The sequence below is a fragment of the Phocoena sinus genome, chromosome 4 (genome assembly GCF_008692025.1).
Source record: "Phocoena sinus isolate mPhoSin1 chromosome 4, mPhoSin1.pri, whole genome shotgun sequence".
NCBI lineage: Eukaryota > Metazoa > Chordata > Mammalia > Artiodactyla > Phocoenidae > Phocoena > Phocoena sinus.
The window spans coordinates 6,566,812-6,593,794 of record NC_045766.1 but is presented as its reverse complement, the minus strand read 5'-3'; the positions used below and the strand labels follow the sequence as shown (position 1 = coordinate 6,593,794).

The 26,983-nt window shown below is 39.3% G+C and overlaps 1 protein-coding gene and 1 long non-coding RNA gene across 3 annotated transcripts; one reads left to right on the top strand and one right to left on the bottom strand.

Moving 5' to 3' along the window:
* Positions 1–92: 92 nt before the first annotated feature.
* Positions 93–20,837, bottom strand: PP2D1 (protein phosphatase 2C like domain containing 1). Of its 2 annotated transcripts, none has more exons than XM_032630647.1 (3): positions 20,434–20,837; positions 15,205–16,248; positions 93–925 (listed from the first exon to the last, which is right to left on the bottom strand). In XM_032630647.1, exons 2-3 carry the CDS (start codon positions 16,202–16,204, stop codon positions 117–119), a joined length of 1,809 nt encoding a protein of 602 aa, XP_032486538.1. In that variant the 5' UTR covers positions 16,205–16,248; positions 20,434–20,837; the 3' UTR covers positions 93–116. The 2 variants fall into 2 exon arrangements, with proteins under 2 accessions (XP_032486538.1, XP_032486537.1); XM_032630646.1 differs by lacking the exon at positions 20,434–20,837 and adding an exon at positions 19,446–19,688.
* Positions 18,348–26,954, top strand: LOC116753148. The gene is made up of 3 exons (XR_004349689.1): positions 18,348–18,575; positions 20,079–20,182; positions 25,360–26,954. It is a non-coding gene; the product is annotated as an uncharacterized LOC116753148 (long non-coding RNA).
* The last annotated feature ends 29 nt before the right edge of the window (positions 26,955–26,983 follow it).

The following is a 26,983-nucleotide window of genomic DNA, read 5'->3' as shown; positions in this document are numbered from 1 at the left end:
TATAAATGGTACTGTATAACCCACAGTCTGCTTTTATATTTCCTTTACTACATTCTTAAAAATGATTTGTGTGGTGTTGATGTTATCCTAGCATCTGGTTCACTGAAGAATTGTCTTCATGTTTTTGCTCTCTGGAGATACTCGCTTCCATTGAAAAGTGTGACCATGACTGTAATGTTGTCTCTGGAGCCAGCCGCCAAAGCAGCACTTACAAGTTCACGGCTGATATACTCAGCAGCACCTCCATAGAAACTCTTAGTGCATGATCCTTTCTCTTTTTCACTTGAGTCTTTTGGCACACCATCTACACTGGTTGGTCCATCAGTTTCTTTCTCACTGCAAGGATCACGCTTAGTCATTTTTGGTGGAAATGTTCCTATATTTTTAAGGTTACGAATAGAATATTTTGAATCTGACAGATTTTCTCTTGAATTTATAGTTGACACACGTTCTTCAGATTTGCACTGAAACACTATGTGGATGTTAGTTTCTGGTTTAGATGTGTTTTGTTCATCGATTGGGAAAAGCAGAGACCCTTTGGATGGTGACAATTTGTTTCCTGTGATAGAACACTGTGCTTCTTTATATACTTGAAAAGCTGTCATTGTCAGTGCAGTGACTTCCTTTGTATCCAGAACTTCCCAGAGTCCATTAGTAGCTAAGATAAGGAATTGACATAAGTCATCTATAGGCACAGAAATAGTTTGAGGTGCTGGGATAATGAATTTTTTCAGTTTGAGATTTCCATGAAATCCAAGTCCTCGTGTGGTTTTTGTTTGCCCTTGTAGGAGCCCGTATGGTTCATGTGAACTAATTATTGCTCCATTCTGAAGTACTCTTCTTCTTTCATCTGTGTTTCGTGTAGTGTGTTCTTTGGTTAGGCAGAAGCCTTTCCCATTTCTGCATAAGACTGCTTGCACATTACCTAAAAGATTATTTTTAAAAATTGATCCTCGAGATTTATAACCATTTATATCAAAGCATGCTGTTAACTTCATAAATAGAAATCAGGCCGCTCAAAAATATTTTTAAAATATATGTAGTATTGATATCATTATTAGAAGATTTACAGTAATTCAGATTTCAAATGGGGGGGCTAATTTATTCCTCATTTTTAAGCAATTTAGTGTTTAAAATACTGAATTTAGTACTAAAATAACTACAGATAATGAAAAATAAGCAATTTTTTTATGAAGCAGCTTCTGAGTGTTACATATTTGTAGAATCAAGAATTGAACTTTTTTATAACCAACATATATTCCATAGAGCAGACATTTTAAAAATGTTTTAATAAATGCCTTTTCAATTAAAAGTACAAACTTTGATTTTTTTCTAAGAGTGCAGTTAGGTAAATTTTTAACTGGTCAAAGTTAAAACCTGAATATATTATAGGTATGGGTGATTAAAAAATTAGAAAGCCACTGTTAATGTCCATCTTATTAGGTTTGTTATGTGTGTTAAAAAGAAATTGTCAGCCTCGTGAAGAAAAATACGTGTTATTAATGTATTAAATGGTTAATAGCTAACCAACATTAAACCCTTTGATTGAAAACTGAGGTATTAAAAATCTGATTGTAGTTTGTTCATGATTCAGATGAACCTATGATGTGTGCTTTATTAAAATCTTAAGAAAATCTTAACATAATGCTCTGAACAGATTGAAGGATGGTTGTATTACCAAAATTTTCTTTGCTGTATGAAAAAGGACTCAGAATCCTTTAGTTTGTTAGGAAAAATTGACTTTCCCAAGTTTTTAGGAACATAATTGTATATTTATAACACTTATGAGAGTTAATATTGCTGGAATCATAGGCAAAATTTACGTTAGAATATTCTGATTTCAAACATGGCACTGTACCTGGAATCAGAATTTTGTTGTTGCAGGTCTTCATTTCTAATCCCCTAACGTTTTAGGTAAAGGGATTTAGGTTTCAGAAGGTAAGGTTCACACACCTAATATGTTGGACAGAGCCTGAGCTGGTGAAGCATTAGTGTCAGGCATAGAGTCAGCCTGTTGGCTCATTTACATAATGGCAATTGTTAATATCTGAGTTATTGGATGGGACCAAAAGATGACTGTGTGGAAAATATTTTGGAAACCTGATAGCTGTATAAATGATAGTCCTCAAAACTGAATGACCTCTTTTATTTGCGGTTTGGTTATTAATATATTCTGTTAACTTTTTTGCTGGTCACTCTGTTTACACTCTGCAGAAGAGAAATCAGTAAAATAATTCTTGACTTCTGCTGAGTTTTAAATTATTGTACCAGCAAAGCAGCATGGGTTGGTATTGAACATGCCAACTGGGTAGACTGAATTGTTCTCTTAGGAGAACATATGGTTCAGTTCCTCTTTTAAATTAGAAAATTTCTTTGTTTGTGTACCTACACATATAAATAGTGCGACCATAGCTCTGGAAACACAGGGGCTCAGAATAGTCAATCCACTGACTTCTAAATGTTTTATTTGCATGTAGCAAGCCAAAGCTCACTCAGCAAAAAGAAAAAGCATTGTGTTTCTTCTGTGTGATTTGAAAAGCATTTAATGTGATTATGTAGTTACAGTGGAAGGGTAATACGTTGGTATTTTGATTTTAGTTGCCTCTGCAGAGAGCTTGGTAAACATCTTAGGTACTACTGTTTGCCTTTTTTTTTTAATTGCTGTGCTACAGAGTAGGAAATGCCATTTTCATTGATTTTATTATTGTGAACATCCCCTAAGCTCAGCACAATAAAATTTTCTAGAAAATGAGGACAGTAAGTAATGGCTGCAGGTTTTGCCCTGCCATTGACTTGCTATCTGATTTGAGTTATTTAATTACTTGGACAGTTGATTCATCCTGATAAATGGTGCCTTCTGACTAACTCACATCCTTAACCTTTGTGAATTTGCATGAAGGAAGAAGAAAATGAAGGGGAAGTACCCAGTGTTTCTCAACTATTCGTGCATAGCTCAGGAAATAGAGGATGATACGAGGCCCTGGAAGAGTATCAATGGAATAGAAATGGCGAAAAAGTGGATATGCAGAGTTAATAGTTGTATTTCCTGGACCTCGGGTTGCATGTGCTGTCAGCTGCAATCGGGGTTGTTGAAAGTGGTTGTCTGCATTAAGCTGAAAGCTAGAATAGAATAATGAACAAAGAGCTTCAAGGAAGATCGGAAATTGGAGGGAGATTTAAAAATAACACTGTATATCCATGTGTCTTGGAGAACTGAAGGAAGAGAGAGGAGCAAGACATGACAGTTTGAGAGATTGGCTTTAAAGAAGGGTTCCTATAATATCTGTTTGGAGGAAATGAGAATAAGCAGTGAACTGTGATGAAGAAGACCTTTACACAAAAACATAATGAATCTGAGCATAAATGAGTATTCAAATTCCTAGACATAAAGTTACCAGCTTTCAGTAGTTGGAGAGATGGTGCTGTTCGGAAAAATGTTATCAAACAAAAGTGGAACCTGAAACTAACAACATTGTAAATCAGCTGTACTCCAATTAAAAAAAAAAAAAGGAACAGTGTTACTGGAAGGGCAACATGTTTAAGGACATTAATGGGAACTAAAATGAACTGCTTTGAGATGATATTTAAGCCTTTTTAAGATGACACGTATGGGGTCTTCCCTGGTGGCGCAGTGGTTAAGAATCCGCCTGCCAATGTAGGGGACATGAGTTCGAGCCCTGCGCCAGGAAGATCCCACATGCTGAGGAGCAACTAAGCCTGTGCGCCACAACTACTGAGCCTGCTCTAGAGCCCACGAGCCACAACTACTGAAGCCCGCATACCTGGAGCCAGTGCTCCACAACAAGAGAAGCCACCGCAATTAGAAGCCTGCACACTGCCACGAATAGCCCCCACTCGCCGCAACTAGAGAAAGCCTGTGCGCAGCAACAAAGACCCAACTCAGCAATAAAATAAATAATAAAATAGATGACACGTATAGTCAGGCAAAGTGTTCCTTATGCAGAAGGCAATGACATAACTGCCTTCTGCAATTGCTGGGTTGTCTCTAGTTTGTGAAAAGGAGTGTCCCCGTCAACTTCAGAATGACCTCTAGAATCAATCCCAAACGGAATTCTAGATCTGAATGAGCAAGATCTTTTTTTTTTTTTTTCCAGATGGGGCCATGAAGGTCATTTAAACGGAAGTTTTAGGAAAGGACTGGAGGAAAGAGTAGGAGAAATGTTACATGGTGATGAGAAAAGGAAACATCCCTAAGGTGCACGAGTGCCCTGGATAAAAAGATGGCTTGGCTTAGAAGCAGCAGCATGGGGAAGAGGAAAGTCTTGAGAGCTTGCTACTTGGTACTTCAATCCCAGTTTTGTCTGTGTGACTTTCATTAAGTCACTTTATTTCCATAACAATTTACCACCTGCAGTATTTTTTGTCGAGTTTAAGAAGGTAATTTAATAAGTAGACGCTTGACAAAGGTTATTTTCCTTTCTGTTCCATGAAGGGGAAAAGCAGCTGAAGAGAGTATCCAAAAGAGATTGAGATGAAGCTATGAATGTTTCATTTCAGACCCATTTAAAAAAACACTATAAGAAAATCCTTAAAAAGGGTTATAGGCTTAAGGGAGTAGGGAGCAAGAACTTGGAACTTGCGAAATGAGGAAATAGTTATTGGAGAAAGAAAAGGGAGCAGTTGAAAAGCAGCATAAACAGGAAATTTAAACCCTAGTGAAGTATCCCTAAAATGGAAGCATAGTAGAAACACCTGAAGATGAGGTTAGGAAAACAACTTACATCCAGTTTTTTTCAGGATTCTAATTTTGGCAAAAGGCTGAAATTATAAGCATGGGTGCCATGTATTGACTCTTCCTACTGGTGATTAGCATGAGAGCCTTATTGATGTGGAGCTAGTTTTCACTGTATGTTCAAAAGATTCCTTTGATTGTTTTGTGAGATGTGTGAGCATGAAACTCAAGTTCACCATTTTCCACCTGGAGCCTAACAGTACTTCACACATCAGTCTCAACTATCTGTCAAATATTTGTTGATTATATTCTCAGAATCCAGTTTGTATATATGTGAGTCCACATATATACAAACCAACATACCCCAAAAAAGGGAGATGAGGAAGGAAAAGTCTATAAAAGGTCAGTGTTGTTTAAGAATATGTATATGTGTGTTTGTATATATATATATATATTTTTTTTTTTTTTTTTTTTTTTTCCCCCTGCTTAAGGTGATTCTGGAGTTGAATTCGGTTTTAGGGGGAAAAGATGGGGCTGGAAGTAATTTTAAAAGCAACTTATTTAACCACTAAGGACAATCACATCTAGATAGGAAAATCACAACAAATTAAAAGATCTGCGTACACAGCATCAGTTGTGAATGAGGAAGGTGAAGACACATAAGAATGAAGGGACACCTTAGAAGCAGGAAGCTGCTGGTGTTCATTTGAAGTAATGAGACTTTAAAGGACATGGGTTCTGGCTCACTAATGATATAACCATATATAATAAGGCTTTGGTGAGCCTCAAGCTTCTACTAAAATGGGATTATTCTTACCTCACAGGTTGTGAGGATTAGATAAAGGAGTCGTTGTTAACCTTAAGAAGAGAGAAGAAAGGGGGCTTGAGGAACAAATAAAGAATTGTGAGTAATAGGGAAGTAGTGGGTAAAGTCATGCCTTGGCCTCTGGAGCTAGAGTGAGCTCACAGGACAGAGAACAAGGACACTAGGAAAAAAAGGTAGTTTCTGGGGCCTCATTAAAAGAAGGTATTAACAAATATGTATAATCTAGACATAAAGATACTGGAATAGCAGATACACTAAAACACTCAAATATTACAAAGGAGCAGTAATGTGCCAGTGTGGGTCTTGGATTGACTCCCACTGAGAATAGGAAAATATCCTGGATAATGTATATACTTTTAAGTCATGTACATTGTTGAGCTAGTAAGAAAGTAAAGAATTCTCCCATCAAAAAAATAATGGCTGAATCCCAGAGTATGCCAAGAGCAAAAGCCAGTTTTTACCTGAGAGCATTTATTGAGCTGAATAACTGAGCTTAGACTTTTCACGGGGTTATGGAACAGGAAACAAAACCTAGGGCTTGTTCAAGGTGGGGAAAACTAGTGGTTCTCCCCAACAAAGCTAGGAGCCCAAAGAACCACGCCCTCACTGCAACATTGAACCAAAAATAAATATATGCCTCTCACCCACCATGCAGACTGCCAGAATAATGGACTATTTCAAACTGATGCTGAACAGTGGAGGAAAGAAATATGGCCTTGCAAACACCTTGATTTTGGTCAACTAGCCTCCAGAACTGTGAGAATGGATTTTCGTTGTTTTAAGCTGCCAAGTTTCGGCTAATTTGTTATGGCAGCCCTAAGAAACTAAAACAGCAAGCATGCAAATAAGCAGGGAAATACTACCCATAATACAATGAAAAATCAATTGAAACCAGCCCAGAACTGATGCAGATGTTGGAATTAGTAGGCAAGAACTCTCAATGTTATAAGTGCATTGCCTGTGTTCAAAAAGTTAAATTCAGACATGGAAGATAATTTTAAAAATCAAACTTCTGAAGATGAAAATACAAAATTTAAAATGAACAGTACACTGGATGTGATTAACAGCAGGTTCAATATTGCAGAAGAAAAGATTAGATATTGCAGAGTAAGGATCTCTGAAAATCTACTCCTCAGGAAAAGGAATGAGAACACTGACAAGAATTGTTAAAGTCAACTTTTCTAAAATGCTGGAAATTAACCAAAGGCTTGCAAAAATCTGAGAAACATTGAAGAGAAACAACTTAAAGTAGGTAAAACCAAGTGGTCATGTCCTTGTAACTTGGCCTACTTCCAACCACTTGTCTTCAGCTCTGCAGTAGCCTTGAAAACCAAACGTTTTATAGTGATGCTAGCTCTGCAATCAACAGTCTAGCAGCCTCTGCAGGAGAAAGGATGGCTTTAGACCTCCCTAAAATTATCTATCCCCGGAGAATTGTCTTTATGTGAACTATCTTGCAAGTCCCTGAGGAAAGCTCCATTCTCAAATCTTGTCATCATTTGACTTGACTCAGAGCTTACTCCATGCAAATAACTCATCCTCAGTGTGTTTGCCAAAACCAATCAGCAGCAATTGTTTAAAATCACACTTGCCTGAGGCAGTGAAAGCATCTGGGGATGACAAGAGGATCAAAGCATCCTAAGAGACTACTGCAAAAAATATAAGAAAGAGCTGAAGAATGAGAACTTATAGAGGGTTTTGAAAAGCTCAAACATACTCTTGGGGAAACAGAAAAGCATGCACATGTGCAGGCTGTATACATGCCCAGGACCTGAACAAGCCTTAATTTCTCACCTGTGACTAATCTTGATGATTAACACAAGTAGGAAGTAAAAGCATAGGCAGAATTTTAAACTGCCTGCCATGTTTTACAAGACAAGCCTCAAAAAAGTCAGAGCCTCAGCAAAGACTGGAAGATATGCTATTAGTAGTAGGTATATAAGGAAATCTCCATCTAGTCCTTAGCTGAACACTAAGATAACCAAGCACAGGCTTTTTGTCTGCACATGACAGAATATAGACTCTACAGAATTAGTTCATAAAAGTCACAAAACAAACAGTAGCAACAACAAACCCTGGAGAGGGAGGGCATCTATATTATTTTAAATGTCCAGTTTTCAACAAAAAAAGAGTAATGAGAGAGTAATGAAACAGTAATGAAAGCATAGCCAATATACAGGAAAGAAAGTCAATAGAAGCTGTCCGTGAGGAAGTCTAGGCATTAGAATTAACTGCATGAAAAATGTTTTAAAATTTATCAATAGGGCTTCCCTGGTGGTGCAGTGGTTGGGAGTCCACCTGCTGATGCAGGGAACGCGGGTTTGTGCCCCGGTCCAGGAAGATCCCACATGCCACAGAGCGGCTGGGCCCACGAGCCATGGCCACTGAGCCTGCAGGTCCGGAGCCTGTGCTCCGCAATGGGAGAGGCCACAACAGTGAGAGGCCCGTGTACCGCAAAAAAAAAAAAAAAGCAAAACTATCCTTTTAAAAATGAAAAAATTAACACATTCCCAGTTTAAAAAGACTGAGAGAATTCATCATTAGTAGACTTTCCATACAAGAAATGCTAAAGGGAGTCTTTCAGGCAAAAGTGAAAACACTAGATTGTAACTCAAACCCACACAAAAAAAGAAAGGTAACTACAGTTGTCTTTCAGTATCTGGGGAGCACTGTTCAGGACACAACAGATCTGTGGTTATTCAAGTCCAATAGATAGCCCTCCATATCTGCAGTTCCATATTCACAGATTCAGTCAACCATGGATTCTGTAATAGTGTGTTTACTATTGAAAACATTCAGCATATAAGGGGACCCACACAGTTCAAACTCATGTTGTTCAGGAGTCAACTGTATATAGGTAAATATAAAACAGTAAAAAATGTATTTTATTTTTAACACTTTTATTTTCCTGTCTTATTTAGAAGAAAGCTACATAAAACAATAATATAAAACTTTATAGGCTTGTAATGTGTAAAGATGTAATTCTATAAAGTAAAAAGAAGGCTGCAGGAAATAGAGCTATAGTGGAGCAAAGATGCCATATATATCTTGAAGTTAAGTTGGCATTAATGCAAGCCAAATTGTTTTTAAGTTAAGATTTTATTATAATCCTCAGAATAGCCACTAAAAATATATATTTTAAAAATATATATAGTAAGAGGGGGCTTCCCTGGTGGCACAGTGGTTGAGAGTCTGCCTGCCAATGCAGGGGACGCGGGTTCGTGCCCCAGTCTGGGAAGATCCTACATGCCGCAGAGCAGCTGGGCCCCGTGAGCCATGGCCGCTGAGCCTGTGCGTCCAGAGCCTGTGCTCCACAACCGGAGAGGCCACGGCAGTGAGAGGCCCGCATACCGCCAAAAAAAAAAAAAAAAAAAAAAAAAAAATATATATATATATATATATAGTAAAAGAAATACAGGAATTAAAATGATGTACTAGAAATTATCTAATACAAAATAATACTCATCAAGAAAAAGAGGGAGAGGACTCCAATCAGTAAAATTAGAAAAGGAAAAAGAATTTACAACAGACACCTCAGAAATACAAAGCATCCTAAGAGATTACTACAAGCAACTCTATGCCAATAAAATGGACAACCTGGAAGAAATGGACAAATTCTTAGAAAGGTATAACTTCCCAAGACTGAACCAGAAAGAAATAGAAAACATGAAGAGACCAATCACAAGTAATGAAATTGAAACTGTGATTAAAAACCTTCCAACAAACAAAAGTCCAGGACCAGATGGCTTCACAGGTGAATTCTATCAAACATTTAGAGAAGAGCTAACACCTATCCTCAAACTCTTCCAAAATATAGCAGAGGGAGGAACACTCCCAAACTCATTCTAAGAGGCCGCCATCACCCTGATAGCAAAACCAGACAAAGACACTACAAAAAAAGAAAATTACAGACCAATATCACTGATGAATACAGATGCAAAAATCCTCAACAAACTACTAGCAAACAGAATCCAACAACACATTAAAAGGATCATACAACATGGTCAAGTGAGATTTATCCCAGGGATGCAAGGATTCTTCAATATACACAAATCAATCAATGTGATACACCGTATTAACAAATTGAAGAAGAAAAACCATATGATCATCTCAATAGATGCAGAAAAAGCTTTTGACAAAATTCAACACCCATTTAAGATAAAAACTCTCCAGAAAGTGGGCATAGAGGGAACCTACCTTAACATAATAAAGGCCATATATGACAGACCCACAGCAAACATCATTCTCAATGGTGAAAAACTGAAAGCATTTCCTCTAAGATCAGGAACAAGACAAGGATGTCCACTCTCACCATTATTATTCAACATAGTTTTGGAAGTCCTAGCCACGGCAATCAGAGAAGAAAAAGAAATAAGAGGAATACAAGTATGAAAAGAAGAAGTAAAACTGCCACTGTTTGCAGATGACATGATACTATACATAGAGAATCCTAAAAATGCCACCAGAAAACTACTAGAACTAATCAATGAATTTGGTAAAGTTGCAAGATACAAAATTAATGCACAGAAATATCTTGCATTCCTATACTCTAATGATGAAAAATCAGAAAGAGAAATTAAGGAAAAACTCACATTTACCATTGCAACAGAAAGAATAAACCTACCTAGGGAGACAAGAGGAATAAACCTACCTAGGGAGACAAAAGACCTGTATGCAGAAAACTATAAGACACTGATGAAAGTAACTAAAGATGATACCAAGAGATGGAGAGATATACCATGTTCTTAGATTGGAAGAATCAATATTGTGAAAATGACTATACTATCCAAAGCAATCTACAGATTCAATGTGATCCCTATCAAATTGCCAATGGTAATTTTTATGGAACTAGAACAAAAAATCTTAAAATTTGTATGGAGACACAAAAGACCCCAAATAGCCAAAGCAGTCTTGAGGGAAAAAAAAACGGAGCTGGAGGAACCAGACTCCCTAACTTCAGACAATACTACAAAGCTACAGTAATCAAGACAACATTGTACTGGCACAAAAACAGAAACATAGGTCAATGGAACAAGATAGAATGCCCAGAGATAAACCCACACACCTATGGTCAACTAATCTATGAAAAAGGAGGCAAGGATATACAATGGAGAAAAGAGAGTCTCTTCAATAAGTGATGCTGGGAAAACTGGACAGATACATGTAAAAGAATGAAATTAGAACACTCCCTAACACCATACACAAAAATAAATTCAAAATGGATTAGAGACCTAAACGTAAGACCAGACACTATAAAACTCTAAGAGGAAAACATAGGAAGAACAATCTTTGACATAAATCACAGTAAGATTGTTTTTGATCCACCTCCTAGAGTAATGGAAATAAAAACAAAAATAAACAAATGGGACCTAATGAAACCTCAAAGCTTTTGCACAGCAAAGGAAACCATAAAGAAGACGAAAAGACAACCCTCAGAATGGGAGAAAATATTTGCCAATAAATCATTGGACAAAGGATTAATCTCCAAAATATATAAACAGCTCAGGCAGCTCAATATTAAAGAAACAAACAACCCAATCCAAAAATGGGCAGAAGACCTAAATAGACATTTCTCCAAAGAAGACATACAGATGGCCAAGAAGCACATGAAAAGCTGCTCAACATCACTAATTATTAGAGAAATGCAAATCAAAACTACAATGAGGTATCACCTCACACCAATTAGAATGGGCATCATCAGAAAATCTACAAACAACAAATGCTGGAGAGGGTGTGGAGAAAAGGGGACCCTCTTGCACTATTGGTGGGAATGTAAATTGATACAGCCACTATGGAGAACAGTATGGACGTTCCTTAAAAAACTAAAAATAGAATTACCATATGATCCAGCAATCTCACTACTGGGCATATACCCAGAGAAAACCATAATTCAAAAAGAGAAACCATAATTCAAAAAGACACATGCACCCCAGTGTTCATTGCAGCACTATTTACAATAGCCAGGTCATGGAACTAACCTAAGTGCCCATCGACAGATGAATGGATAAAGAAGATGTGTTACATATATACAATGGAATAATACTCAGCCATAAAAAGGAACGAAACTGAGTTATTTGTTGAGATGTGGATGGATCTAGAGACTGTCATACAGAGTGAAGTAAGTCAGAAAGAGAAAAACAAATATCATATATTAACGCATTATGTGGAACCTAGAAAAATGGTACAGATGAACTGGTTTGCAGGACAGAAATTGAGACACAGATGTAGAGAACAAACATATGGACACAAAGGGGGGAAAGCGGCGGGGGGTGGGGGGGGTTGGTGTGATGAATTGGGAGCTTGGGATTGACATGTATACACTGATGTGTATAAAATGGATGACTAATAAGAACCTGCTGTATAAAAAAATAAATAAAATTAAATTTTTAAAAAAAGGATGACTAATCTTAGTTGAGGAAAAAAAAGAAAGCAGTAATGGAGGAATAGAAAAACAAAAGATGTATATATAGGAAACAAACAGCAAAATGTCAGACATATATCCTACCATATAATTAATTACCTTAAATGTAAATGAATTAAATACTTGAATCAAAAGGCAACGTTTGGCAGAATGGAAAAACAAACAAACAAACATGGTGGCTGGCTGAATAAAATCCCCAAAGATATCAGAACCTAATCTCTGGAGCCTGTAAATGTTACCTTATATGGCAAAGACTTTGAAGATGTGATTAATGATCCCGAGATGCTTAACACTGGATTGTCTGGGTGGGTTCTAAATTCAACCACAAGAGGGAGATTTGGCTACAGACACAGAAGAAGGAAATGTGCACATGGAGGCACATTTGAGATCAGAGTGATGTGGCCACAACCCAAGGAATACTGGCAGCCAAGCAGAAGGTGGAAGGAGCAGGGAACAAATTCTTTCCCACATCCTCTGGAGGGAGCACTGCCATGAAGACATTGGGCCAGTTATGCTGGTTTAGAACTTCTTGAACTGTAAGAGAATAAATTTCTGTTGTGTGAGCCACCAAATCTATGGTAAATTTGTAACAACAACCACAGTAAATGAATACAAACAAGATCCAACTATATGTTCTCTAAGAAGACACTTGATTCAAAGATAAAAAGATGGGGAGAAAAGGCTGTATCAGTGAATATACTAAAAATCATTGAGCTGTAGACTTTACCTGGATGAACTGTGTGCTTTGTGAGTTGTGTCTCAACAAAGCTATTAAATATAAAATCATTGGGGAAAAGGATTTAAGGGATCAAATAAGAATCCCATATGTTTATAAGGAACTAGTGTGGTTAATTAGAAGTGTAAAAATTTGTGGTTTATTTGATGTGAAAAAAGTGTAATTGGTTAATTAGAAATGTAAAAATTTGTGGTTTATTTGATATTGTGAAAAAAATGTAATTATGTATGCTGTATCAATATGTTTGAGTTTTAATCCTGTGAGGATTAAGTGAAGTAAAATAAGAGAGCAACAGGAGAAGTGATAAAATGCAATATAAATGAGAAGTACTAAGAACAAAAAGTCAGGAATGTCTGTTTGGAAGGACCTTTTTCCACATGCACAAATTCAACACTTATTCAATGACTGTATCACCACACTAATGTTTCATTATAAAGTGAGGTGGAGTTTTTTTCTTGGTTTTAATTCCAGAGTTGTGATGATACTGGTATTTGACAAATTTTAAACAAGAAAAATGAATTCCCTTGCTATCTTTATAGGTCTTGTTTTATAAAATACAAAACATGCCCTTGATAAATTTGTGTGAACATTTATTTTTTGTAACTCATTTAAATTACTTTCTTTTAGGAGCACTTTTGTATCATAAATCAGGACCTCCCTTTCACAAGTTGGATTTTTTCCCCCTACTTATTTGTTTCTATTAGAATGAAGGATGCCCAAATGAAAACATTTTAACACAGTTATGTATGTAAGCCTGTAAATTAGATCCAAAAAAATGTTTGACCTGGAAATTAGAACCTGCCAAACAACAGTGGGCTTGGAAGTAATGAATCATAGTAAAGTGAACATTTGATGATAGTATCTACTTATTGAGTATCTCGTATATTTTCCTTTAATTTCCCAGGATCCATGATATCAAATGATATTTTCTAATAGAGGTCCAAAGTCCAAGGATATGGGTCAGTTCCCAGATTAGTTTGAAATCTGAAAACTCTCCATCCATGAAGTAGGCCTGCTCTGAAGCACTTTGGAACCTCAGGGTAGGGCCTGAGAAATGGCAAATGCTCCAAGGGAATTGGCATTGCACTTGGCTCCATGGTATTGCTTAATCTGGTGTTCTCATTTTGGGCTCACAACCAGAGTTAGATCAGAAACAGGCCGGCTTCCAGGGACCTTGACATTGTAATGGTCTTGGTGAGTATATCTGGCCCTGGTGTGGGCCAAAGTCCCACTCCCTGAGGCCCAGACTCCTCAGAATCTGGAAGCAACCCCCTTCAGAGGCAGTTTGATTTCCAACTCCAATTTCTATTACCTCTGACACCTTGAACAAATAATTTCACCTCTCCGAGCTTCTATTTTCTCATCTGGACAATTGGGTCAACACCACTTAGAAATGGCGGCAGGGGTTGGGAAGGAGTACAGATGTGGTTTAAGGGTCCAAACTTGCAATGAGCAGTAAATATGTCTTAGAGGTCTAATGCACAATATTGGGAACAGAGAGAACGTATATATTTTAATCATCAAACTTGCTAAGAGACTAGAACTTAATTTTTTCAACCACTATAAAGAAATGATGATTATGTAATGTGATAGAAGTGGTAATTATCACCACAATGGCAATCATGTTACAATATAAAAATGTATCAAATTAACATGTTTTGCTTCTTAAACTTACACAATGTTACATGTCGAATATATATTTTTTAAAACAATACTTAGATATCTTTAGATATCAGAGTTCTTGGAAGACTACATGAGAAATTACTCTGTGCGCAATATTCAGTAAGTGGACACTGTCATTAATAATAATTCTACCAAGGGGTGGTGGAACCCTAGTTAAGCATCTCATGGAAATGAGCATGGAACTCAGGTTAACTTGGCTAAAACTGTTTTACCTCTGGGCTTTCGATTTTGGCAAGCTCCTTAGCTAGAACTTTAGCAGAGCATGTCAAAAGAATTGCTTCTTGAAATAAAATTAAAAGAATCCAGCCAAAATTTTTGGAGAAGGAAATACACGCCTATAAAACTGAATCATGAACGATTGTTTTTCCTAAGATGAAATCGATGCAACTTGGCCAGTGAGCACAAGAGTGACCTGTTGCAAATATGTTAGTTACCAGAAAAACTGACCAGTTTAGCAGCTATACTAACAACACTCAAAGAACTTTCCATTCTCCGGAAAAAGGGAAGTGTGGGAAATGTTTTGGTTTCATTCCGATCTGAGCAAATGTAATAGATTTGCTTTGCCTTTATCAATAGCTGTGTTGCTACCATTTAGAAAACGTCATGTTTTGGTCACATTATTTCATGTACGTGCCTCCTTGAGACATAATTACAATTCATTTTGTGCCTGCAAATCTACATTTAAACTGTGGTTATTGGTCGTTTCTTAAATTGGTCAGTGAAATATCTAGGCACTAGTAAGTCATTAGATAATAGGTCACTAGATAATTCTGGAAGCAAGAGAGGTTTTGCTGCCAGGAATAAAACATGTTAAGGTGTAACCTGGTACCATTCAATATACATACCAGTGTTTGCAATATGTAGCACTCCAGAAATTATTTTCGGCATCCCCTGGAAAGGGACCAAAGAAGCATCAAGGTCATTGGATCTTCTCAAAGACTTCTTAGCTTTGGGACTTTTAATGTTGCCTTCCAATATGCAAGTAACTGCAGAACAGCCGCTCCATCGAGCCCTGGACACTTCTTTCCTTCCAAGACGTAAAAGCCTGTCCATTCTCCAAAATGCTTTTGCAAAGGCTTTGTGTATGTTCTCATACTCACTTTTCAATGCTTTTGTCTTTTTCTTTATGGAGGAGAAGGTGTCTTCTATAGCTCTGTAGTCTTCTCTAAACACTGTGTGAAAAGAATTGATTACTTTTTGCTCTTCAGGGGTCATTTGGTAGGAAGGATCAAGTCTGGAAAGTTGGTGGAGAAGTAAAACTGGGAGTTCCACTGATGTCAAGTCTGCTGCCGAGGCACCGTGATGTCCATCAAACAAACCAAAAAAACACACATTGGATTTGTTGCCAAAATTATTCACGACAGTGAATCTATCATTCATGTCAGCTCTCCAGGTAGAATTCCTGTCTTCGCAAATGGCTGCTCCTTTAATTAATAGGTGACAGATTTTTTGAGGATATATTGAACTCTTGGGAATGTTATCAATAATCTTATAGTATGCTGGTATTTGTTTCTTGCAAAGGAGCTCAGAAGCATTATTAATGCTCTGTAAGATTTTTTCAGTAAATGCAAAAGATGACAATAGTTTAGCAATGATGGACTGCCTCTGATCAGCAATCTCTGAGAGCCCTGGTTTCTTCCCATCCATCCACTGAAAGCCCAATGTAGCCAGAGCTACATGCTGCTTTTTATGGAGGAATATTCCAGGTAGGTCCATTTCATGCTTGCATATGGAACAGGGAAATGTGATCATCTCATTGTAGACCTGCACTTCGTGATGGTCTCTTCTTTTTCCTTTTAAAATGCTTTCTTCTCCAGGTAAGTGGGACTCCCTCATCTGAATCATATGTCAGTTTTCTTGTGTACAATTGCCTTGATTTCCAAAACACTCTGCAAACAGGATAAAAGATATTTACATGCCTGGAATGATGCACTGAAAATCTCTTCAAGCAGGCCCCTATCTTTGCAATTTGTTTTGGATCCTTGAGATTTTATATTGGCCTAGAATATTCTTATTCCTCTTTCTGTGATTCCCCCCCAAAACACATAGTAAGTACTTAAGGAATTGGTGATTGGCCTGTGTAGCCCCAAATGGAATTCAGCAAAATCTCCAGAAAGTCAGCTAGACTTCTAAGAACAAATACTCAGCACAATATTTTATCTAGGCAAGTGAAGGTATATCCTTGAGATCTAGGAATGTGATTTCAAATATAAAGCATAATTATTTTTGTATTTGATTTTGTCCTAATAATAAAATAATTTTATTTATATAATATTATATAAAGAAATACAATAATTTTTAAAAAACGCTTTTGTCCTAATTAAAGAGTTCTCAAGAAAATGAAAGGGAGATGCCAAAACCAAGCAGAATGATGAAAAGAATGGATAGTAAGGACAGAAATTTTTAGGACTGCAAAGGGAAAGAGGTATGGCCTGAGGAAAGAAGAGGAGCTGGATAATAAATTTCCAGAAAGCAGACATCCTTTCTTACACTCCTTCCTATCTGAAGCATCTACAACAGTACTCAGCCTATGAAGCCATTTGTATCCATTTTTATGGGCAATTCCTAGGGCAGGAGATCTTTGAAAGAGGTATGAGAGACCTGAAAAAAAATGCTTTGGTTACAAAATATTTTAAAACCTGAAAAACCAAAGTTAGTGACTTTAAATGTTTATGAAATGTGATATCTTAAAACCAGCTAACTTCCAGATGCAAACTAGTATTATATATATAGGTTGGATAAACAACAAGGTCCTACTGTACAGCACAGGGAACTATATTCAGTATCCTGTGATAAACCATAATGGAAAAGAATACGAAAAAGAATATATTCAGTTATATATTGATATAACTGAAGTACTTTGCTGTATAGCAGAAATTAACACAACACTGTAAATCAACTATACTTCAATAAAATAAATTTAAAAAATGAAAACAAACTTATGGTTACCAAAGGGAAAAGGAGGTGGGGGAGGGATAAATGAGGAGTTTGGGATTAACAGATACAAACTACTATATATAAAATAGAGAAACAACAAGGCCCTACTGTATAACACAGGGAACTATATTCAATATCCTGTGATAAACCACAATGGAAAAGAATATTTAAAAAGTATACATATGTATAACTGAATTACTTTGCTGTACAGCAGAAACTTAACATTGTAAATCAACTATACTTCAATTTAATTTTAAAAAATTAGCTAACTTCAACTCAACTCATATATGAATTGTATTCGATATGGGTATATTTAGTCTGCTCCTTTCCTTATGTGTATTTAATTCCCTGATGTGCGCAACTCTATTGGATACAGCTACTCATCCCTACAGTAAAATTTCATTTACAAATTTCCCCTCCATAAATGCTCATTGAACTATTAGCCTAGTAGCAAGCTTTCCTGGCTTTGCCTCACCAACCAATTTTGGTTTCTTTTTTTGTTTTGTTTTTCTATTTTTAACTTTTTCTTTACTCAGTTATCTTAATTAAAACAATATATTTTATTAATGTTGTCTATAAAATGTACAAATATTTGGATTTAGCAGCAGAAAACCACCATAAGAATCTAAAAGAAACTTGTTTCTTTTTTTAATGGAAAAATTTAAAATCACACAGAAATGGAAACATATAATGAGGCCCCATATACCCATCACCAGCTTCAACCATTACCAACATTTTTTCACTCTCGTTTCCACTGTGTCCTCAGCCACGTTATTTCATTTTACTCATTTTTGCTGGAGTATTTTAAAGCAAACCCCCCAGTTCTATCAATCTCACTCATCGATATTTCAGTATTTAGTCAGCATCCATTCACTTCTTCAATACCTACAACAGGCCAGCTACTGTACAGCTACAGTGCAGCTTACGAATAAGGCTGGTGTCTTGCCCTTGAAGCTATGAGGGGAGGAGTCTGTAGTCCCACCCATGTGCTCATACAAAGAACCAGACAGGTCAGATGAAGCCAGGACAGAGCCCCATGACAGGGCTCAACCAGGGGCCCAAACTTCATCTGGCTAGGAATGGCACCATGACACTTGAGAAGCCGACCTAGAAAAACGCTCAGTTGAGAAAGCAGCAAGGGCTCCAAGGCCAAACCAAAGGGATGACCAGCTAGCAGGCAGAAGGATGAAGACGACCCAGCCGAGGAGGTGGACAGGCACACAGAGAAGTAGTGGAAAAAATGGGTACCGGCAAATCTTTTCAGCTCTCTGACCAAAATGTATGTCAAATATTTTAAAATTGCTATTATTTGGTAATATTCATATAAAGGATACAGTTATTCTGAGGCTTGTAGAACTGTTGGGACAATATATAAGGCATACCAATTCTATAGTTAGACCTAGAGTCATCAGATAAAAATAAAGTTATATCAGAATTTTATTTTCCTATATAGAGCCATAATACAACTCTCTCTCACGTGGAGCCATTCTTAGAATGTAATGCATCTTCATATATTCGTTCATTCATTCATTCATTCAACAAACACTTGGATGTCTGCAATTTGCCAGGTACTGGTTTATTTGCTTGGGATAGAGATGCGAACAAAGGCATTTTCTGTAATGAAACTTGTATTCTGATGTGAAAGACAGACAGTAAATAAAGGAAACATGGGGCTTCCCTGGTGGCGCAGTGGTTGAGAGTCCACCTGCCGATGCAGGGGACACGGGTTCATGCCCCAGTCCGGGAGGGTCCCACGTGCCACGGAGCGACTGGGCCCGTGAGCCATGGCCACTGAGCCTGCGCGTCCGGAGCCTGTGCTCCGCAACGGGAGAGGCCACAACAGTGAGAGGCCCGCGTACCACAAAAAATAATAATAATAATTAAAAAAAAAGGAAACATAGAAACACATAATATCAGAGATAAGTACTATCATGAAAAATATAGCAGAATAAAAGGAGAGAGAGAGAGAGAGAGACAGAAGCCCTTTTTGTATAAGGTAGTCGGAGGAATATACCACTCCTCCACGTACATAGTCTAACAGGAAGCCAAAGTTTCATTTGATGACTGAGAAAGTGGAGGAAAAAGAAAACTGCAGATATAATTGTTCATTGACTACATTTGTTATCCAATACAAATGAAGAAACGTTACCTGAAAGCGCTATTAACTTCCATGTTCCTTTGGGATTGCCACCATCCTTTACCCTCTCTTTACCACCTTTCCCAGCCTCTGTTCCTCCAACCTGGCTAGTGTTGACAGTGGTAGGAGTAGAGGGGTGGGTGATAGTGGTGATGGTGGTGATGCTGGTGGGAGGGTCCCCTGACTTGCTGGTGGACCTCTCTGCTTGGAATGTTTACTACATCACCTGGAACCTCAGTCAGAACTCACTCTATGATTCTGAAGGACTGTGAAGCAATAAGGTCACAAATTGTGTTAAGTAACAAACTTGTCTTTGAAATTTCTGAAATAAGGATCATTCATTGAATAGACTGCCTTATGCCTGCATAATAAGACTTAAAAAATGAAAAGAGTGGGCTTCCCTGGTGGCACAGTGGTTGAGAGTCCGCCTGCCGATGCAGGGGACACGGGTTCGTGCCCCGGTCCGGGAAGATCCCACATGCCGTGGAGCGGCTGGGCCTGTGAGCCATGGCCACTGAGCCTGCGCGTCCGGAGCCTGTGCTCCGCGACGGGAGAGGCCACAACAGTGAGAGGCCTGTGTACCGCGAAAAGAAAAGAAAAGAAAAGAGTGACTCTCAATTAATGTACAGTTGTCTTCCCACTCAGGGGTAAGGTATCTCAAGCCATCTCTCCAGCACCCCTTCCTACCTGCCTTGGAGAGTCTCGCCATCCCCACTCCCATCCTGCCGCCCCAAGTCACTGCTTGAAAGGTACGGGCTTTTTGGTTTTTGCACTGTATTTCTTGAGGCTAACTTTATTCCTGGTCGATATCTTTAGTTCCTAGGTTCTTAATCCACAGCGGCCTTCCACTTTCTCACCCCAGGCCTGTATTAGAACTAGAGTCTTAGAACAGCTTGTTTGCATATTGAAGAAGATTGGACAAGCCCGACTACTTACTGGACATCACCACGAGCACGTATTCCAGTCAACCCCAAATTAACATGTCCAAAATGGAACTCACCACCTTTCCTCCAGAATCATCTCCCACCATTAACTTGGTTAGGCTAGAAAGTATGTTTTCCAGAATCCTTTTCCCTGTGTGGTTCCAGGTTAGACTTGCAAGAAAGGAATTTGGGGGCAGTACATCTGAACGCTGCCATGGTTCAATGAGATGATCCCAGATGCAGAGGTGCCTAGCAGGTCCAGCTTGTCCTCGCTCCCTCTACGTTGCCAACAGCAGCCCCAGATCCACCAGCAAGCGGACTCCCAAAGGCAAATACTCCCTCCAGATTCCTCCATCAGCATGCCTTCTGTGGTCCTACTTCAGTGGCTGGATATCCTTGGCTTCTCAGACTGGCTACGGACTCCTCTGGTCCTTCCAGCTTCCTTTCCCAGATGTTCAGTTGCCCGGCTCCTTCCACAAATTGTGTGAGGTCAGATTTCAACAATGAATTCTTTTTTTTTTTTTTGCCGTGGCGAACGGCACATGGCATCCTAGTTCCCCAACCAGGGATCAAACCCACACCTCCTGTATTGGAAGGGCACAGTCTTAACCACTGGACCTCCAGGGAGGTCCCCCAGAATGAATTCCTTATTCCGTAATTCCTTCACACCACACATGCAGGTGTACTGCCGGATCACTCCCAGCAGCTGCATCACACCCATGCCACGTCAGTGTGGGAAGGTTACTGAGGCAGTTCTTTCAAGCAAGTCCTGAGTCTCCTGTCAGCTCCAGCTCCCGGGCGGTGTCAGGTATCTCTCTTAGGGTGGCTGAGTGTTCATATCTCCACATGCAGCCCTCAGGCCCACTGGTGATTAGGGTTGTAGGAAAACCTCCTTAGAAAAGTGACTTAGGGTCAACTTCTTTCCAGAGAGGCAAAAATAGAGAAAACATATTCCTGAAATACTTTGCAAGGGAGCAGTTGGGTCTATCTCTACATGGATTCTCAGTAGCTTCTTTTCTTCCAAAGTGTATTTGCTGTCTGTTAATTTTGTCTATGAATTGATTAATTATTTTATGTTATTTCTTTTATTGACAAAAACAGGTACTTCTATGTATTTATTAGACACCCAATGACACCTTTTTAAAATATTCAAACAATACAGAAGTATGTAGAGGAAAAGAAGAGATCTTCCTTTCCCCAAAGTTACCACTGCCAAAAATTGGGTGTAAATTGTTCCAGACCGGTTTCTATGTATTTTCATATGTATGTGCATGAAAACATAGACACAGTCTAATTTGAAATTCAGATTTAATTTGCTTACAGTCAGTTGCAGAAATTCTAAATGTACAGCTTGATGAATTTTTATACAGGAATACGCTTGTAGACTCCATTAAGTCTTGTTTTCTGTATCTTAAAAAATAACATGGCAGCATAATCGTAATATTATTCTGTAAATGTTTCCCGTCACTTACTAGTATGGGGTCTAGTACGGGGTGATGATTTTTTAGGTTGATAGTCAGTTCCTAACAACCTACTCCATTTTTTTTTTTTTTTTTTTTTTTTCCATGCTGCATGGCTTGTGGGATCTTAGTTCCCCGACCAGGGATCAAAGCTTGGTCCTTGGCAGTGAGAGTGCTGAGCCCTAACCGCTGGACCGCCAAGGAATTCCCCCTACCCCATTCTTTTTAACCACTGTATTATATTCTACAGTAAGTGTAAACATGTAACGTAGATTATTGAACCATTTACCTGTAATGAAGTGGTTGTTTCTGTTCTGTTTTGTTTGCTATAATAACATCACAATGAACACGAACACAGAGGTCCAGGCCTCTTCATGTGGATGCTGCTACTTGCGGGATATCCGACCCACGGAAAGTCAACAAAGCAGAATGAAAGTAGCAAAGGCTTAGGAGTACGCCGGCTGGACTCGAATCCCAGCTTGCTGCTGGTTTGTTGGTGCTCTTAGGTTATCTAGCCATTTGGGACCCCAAGTTTGTCAGCGGTGAAATAGAGATAATACTAGGAGCCTTGCTGGTTGATGTGAAATGAGCGATGTCTGTCAAACACTGAGCACAGTGTACAGCGTAGATGCTCAATACGTAATTGTTATTATCATTAATATTAACATAGTAACATTATTTAGTCTCCCCACGTTCCACAACCACCTTTGCATAAACATTTCCATTAAATTCTCTCCCTATGATCCACTTTCACCTATTTGTTTCTTTCTGCTCACTTTCGGCCCTGCTTATGTCTATATCCATCCTCACCACCCTAGCTCCATGTCACCTTTACACACACACACACACACACACACACACACACACACACACGTATGTAATATGTACATATACATGTTTCAAAAGCAACTTAAAAGAGTGGGCAGGAAACGATGCAAAGCTATTTCAGGGTCTTAAGACTTTGTCCTTTTTTAAAATTTATTTTTGGCTGCGTCAGGTCTTAGTTGCGGCATGCAGTCTCTTTGTTGTCGCGCGCAGGCCTCAACTCCAGTTGTGTGGGCTTAGTTGCCCCGCGGCATGTGGGATCTTTCCAGACCAGGGATTGAACCCGCATCCCCTGCATTGGAAGGTGGACTCTTAACCACTGGACCACCAGGGATGTCCCAAGCCTTTAATATTCTTGAGAATATCACGTGTCCACTAAAATGACAACTTGTACTACGTTTGCCCAAATATAAAGAAAAAATAAAGAAACCTTCTAAGGTGGAGGATTACATAATTAATGTACAAAAAATAATTTGAAATACAAGAGAAAAAAGAACCCACTAGATATTACAACAAGAAAATAATTTAATTAGAAATAAACCCGGGACTTCCCTGGTTGTGTAGTGGTTAAGAATCAGCCTGCCAATACAGGAGACACGGTTTTGATACCTGGTCCGGGAAGATCCCACATGCCGCAGAGTAACTAAGCCCATGAGCCACAACTACTGAGCCTGTGAGCCACAGCTACTGAAGCCTGCGTGCCTAGAGCCCATGCTCCGCAACAAGAGAAGCCACCGCAATGAGACTCACGCCCACCGCAGTGAAGAGTAGCCCCCGCTCGCCACAACTAGAGAAAGCTGACACGCAGAAATGAAGACCCAATGCAGCGTTTAAAAAAGAACGTTTTAAAAAAAAGAAACTCAAAAAAAGTATGAGGGAAAAATTCATATGAAAAAAACTGTAGGGCTTCTCTGGTGGTGCAGTGGTTTAGAGTCTGCCTGCCGATGCAGGGGACGTGGGTTCGTGCCCCGGTCTGGGAAGATCCCACATGCCGCGGAGCGGCTGGTCCCGTGAGCCACGGCCGCTGAGCCTGTGCGTCCGGAGCCTGTGCTCCGCAACGGGAGAGGCCACAACGGTGAGAGGCCCGCGTACCACAAAAAAAAAAAAAAAAAAAAAAAAAAAAGAAAAAAACTGTAAAACACTACCAAGAACATAAAAGAAAATATGAATAAAGGCAAAGACTTCAAAATTCACGTATCAGCGTTCACAAATGAAATACTAAAACACAGCCATGCTCATTCGCACGTGGATTGTCTTTGGCACTTTCGTAATACGATTTCAGAATTGAATAGTTGCAACAGAGACTACAGGGCCTTCAGAGCTTAAAACAGTTACTACCTGGTCCTTCCCAGAAAAAGTTTGCCACCCTCTGTCTTGCCCAATGCCTTATGCTTACGAGTCCATTTCGAGTAATTTGCTCTATAGAAACAATTGTGGGTATGCACCAAGGAGACGTGCATCAGAGCAGTTATATTAGCATAGTTGATAGTCAGGAAAAACTGGAAACAACCCAAATATCTCTCAACAAGAGTATATTAGTTATCTATTGCTGCATAGTAAACTACCACGATTTAGTAACTTAAATCAACATATATTTATTACCTCATGATTTCTGTGCAGCACAGCTTGGGTGGGTCTTCTGTAAGGCTGCCATCAGATATTGGTCAGGGCTAGGTTCTCATCAGGAGGCTCAGCTAGGGAAGGATACACTCACAAGTTCACTCATGTCGATAGCAGAGTTCATTTCCTTGCATTTCCAAGTCGGAGGACCCTGGCTTCTTGCTGACTGTTCACTGGAGGTAGCCCTCAGTTTCCAGAGGCTGCCCTCAACCTCCTAGCCGTGTGGGCCTCCCAACATTGCATCCATGGATAAATCTTAAATGCATGTTACTAGGTAAAAGATGCCAATCTGAAAGGGCAACATATTGTATGATTCAGGCTACACCACTTCTGGAAAAGACAAAACTACGGAGATAGTAAAATGATCAGTGGTTTCTAGGGGTTGGGGGGGTGGGGTGGGAGGGATAAATGGGTGGGTACAGGGGCTTTTTAGAGCAGCAAAACTATTCTGTATGAAACTGTAATGGTGGCTACATGCCATTATACATTTGTCAAAACTCACAGAATGTACAAAGAGTGAACTTTAATGTAAACTATGGACTTTGTCAATAACAACGTATCATTGCTGGCTCATTAGTTGTAATAAATGTACCACACTATTGCCAGATGTTAATACAGTGGAGGGAAGGGAGTGAAGGGGCATGTGAAAAATCTCTGTACTTTCTGCTCGATTTTTCTGTAACCCTAAAACTGCTTTAAAGATAAAGTTATTTAATTTAAAATATGTATGTGTATGTGTAAGTAGAAACATTGTAGGAAACTATCTTTCTGGAAGTGTATCCACTAATTTTATTTTCCCAATTTGTGTCTAAATAAACAGTCAAGGGTGTAGGAAATTAGAAGATTGACCATCTTGGGCAGGAAGAGAGGAATTCCTTCACTATTAGATAACTGCATCAACCATTCATTTTATATCTTGAGTACTTGCAGGAGTAGATAGTAGATATAAAGTCCAGTGAGAGTTCTTTGCACTTGAGGAGCTCAGTGTCATGAGGAAGAGAGACACACAGATGCATTACTGGATAATAACAAAGCCGGTGCTTATTTATGTTTCTTTTTCTGTTTTTTTTTTTTTTTTTTTTTGGCTGTGCTGCACAGCTTGCAGGATCTCAGTTCCTGGACCAGGGATCGAACCCACGTCCCCGACATTGGAAGTGCGGAGTCCTTGGACCACCAGGGAAGTCCCTGCTTATTTCTAGGCATTCCATCCACATTGTCTCACAGTCACACAGCCTTGCAAACAAGCACCATTAACCCATTTTACAGACAAGGACCCTGAAGCTCTGGGTGGTGAGTTACCTTGCCCCGAGTAAGCAACAGAGCTGGGAGTCAAGTTCAAGTGTGTTAAACAACAAAATGGGGGACTTTTCTACGATGCCAGGCAAGGAGGTAAAATCAATTCATTTTGGAAGATGAGGACCGTAACAGGTGCATTTTGTGAAGGAAGTTGGAGTCTCATTACTTTGAAGTTCAAATACACTCACAAGTCCTTCCTCTCCTTTTCACTCTTCTTGCCCTTCTCTCACTGGAATAAATTCTTTCACTTGTCATTCTCCCCTCTGAAGGCCAATCCATGACCTGTGGCTCAATGGAAAGGTGGCCAGAAAAGAAAATACTGAAAGTCACCCCACCTCCCCAGTGACACCCCTCTTCCCTGGTTTGGTGTAAACCGCCCATCAAGTTCAAGTTTCCTGGATGTTCCACAGCTAGGATCGTAAAAGTGGAGATGACAGACACCAGCCTGTGTGGAAGAGAGTTATATTTAGCTGTCCTTTAGGAGCTGGATCTCTGGATATCACAGAGATTCTGGTACAGCCTGTTACTGTTTGAGGGCTTCTGGGCCTGAGGCAGAGAAAAGGGAGTGGGTGGCTTGCTGACAGTTTTTATAAATACCCAGTATTTATTCAATGGCAGAAACACACAGAACACACAGAGCATGAGAGGAAAGAACACAGCTCAGCTCCATTCATCCACTGGGCCCAGGACCAAGCTCTTCTAGTCTGTCCTGAGCCAGCTGCAGCCCTGTGTCTGGGGAAGTCACCTGCCTGCCTGCTGGAGAGGGAAGGAAGGAACAGAGAACAATGACGCCCTTGTGAAAAGCCAAGGTTTTTGTGTGTTTGGTTTTGTTTTTTAAGTTTATTTTCTAATCAGGTCACTCCTCTGCTTAAATCCTTTCAGTAGCCAGCCACTGCTTTTAGGATAAAGGTCAGAAGCCCTGATATGGCAGATGAAGCTGTGCAGAAAGCCTCAGCCTGTCTCTTCCCACTGTCCCTTTCTTTTTTTTCTTTTTCTTTTCTTTTTTTTTGCCACACTGCATGCAGCTTGGGGGATCTTAATTCCCCGACCAGGAATTGAACCTGGAACCTCGGCAGTGGAAGCGCAGAGTACTAACCACTGGATTGCCAGGGAATTCCCCCACTGACCCTTTCTTTAAAGTTCCTCAATCATGTCCACACTCTGCACACCTCAGGCCTGTACATGCTATTCCCTCCACCCTGAATGCTTTTCCTTCCTTGTCACTCAGTTAATTCTAACTCATTCTTAATCTCTCACCTAAAACATCACTTCCACAAGCTGAATTTGAGCACCATCAGAAAAGTGTTTCCCAGGGCTTCCCTTGTGGCACAGTGGTTAAGAATCTTCCTGCCAATGCAGGGGACAGGGGTTCGAGCCTGGGTCAGGGAAGATCCCACATGCCATGGAGCAACTAAGCCCCTGCGCC

What these genes read in the sequence shown, in the direction of transcription:
- PP2D1 (XM_032630647.1), bottom strand. Translation starts at nt 16,204, where the DNA reads ATGATTCAGATGAGGGAGTCCCACTTACCTGGAGAAGAAAGCATTTTA. An exon ending in GCTACATATTGCAAACACTG is followed by an intron (nt 926 to 15,204) that starts GTATGTATATTG and finishes ATAATCTTTTAG; the next exon opens with GTAATGTGCAAGCAGTCTTA.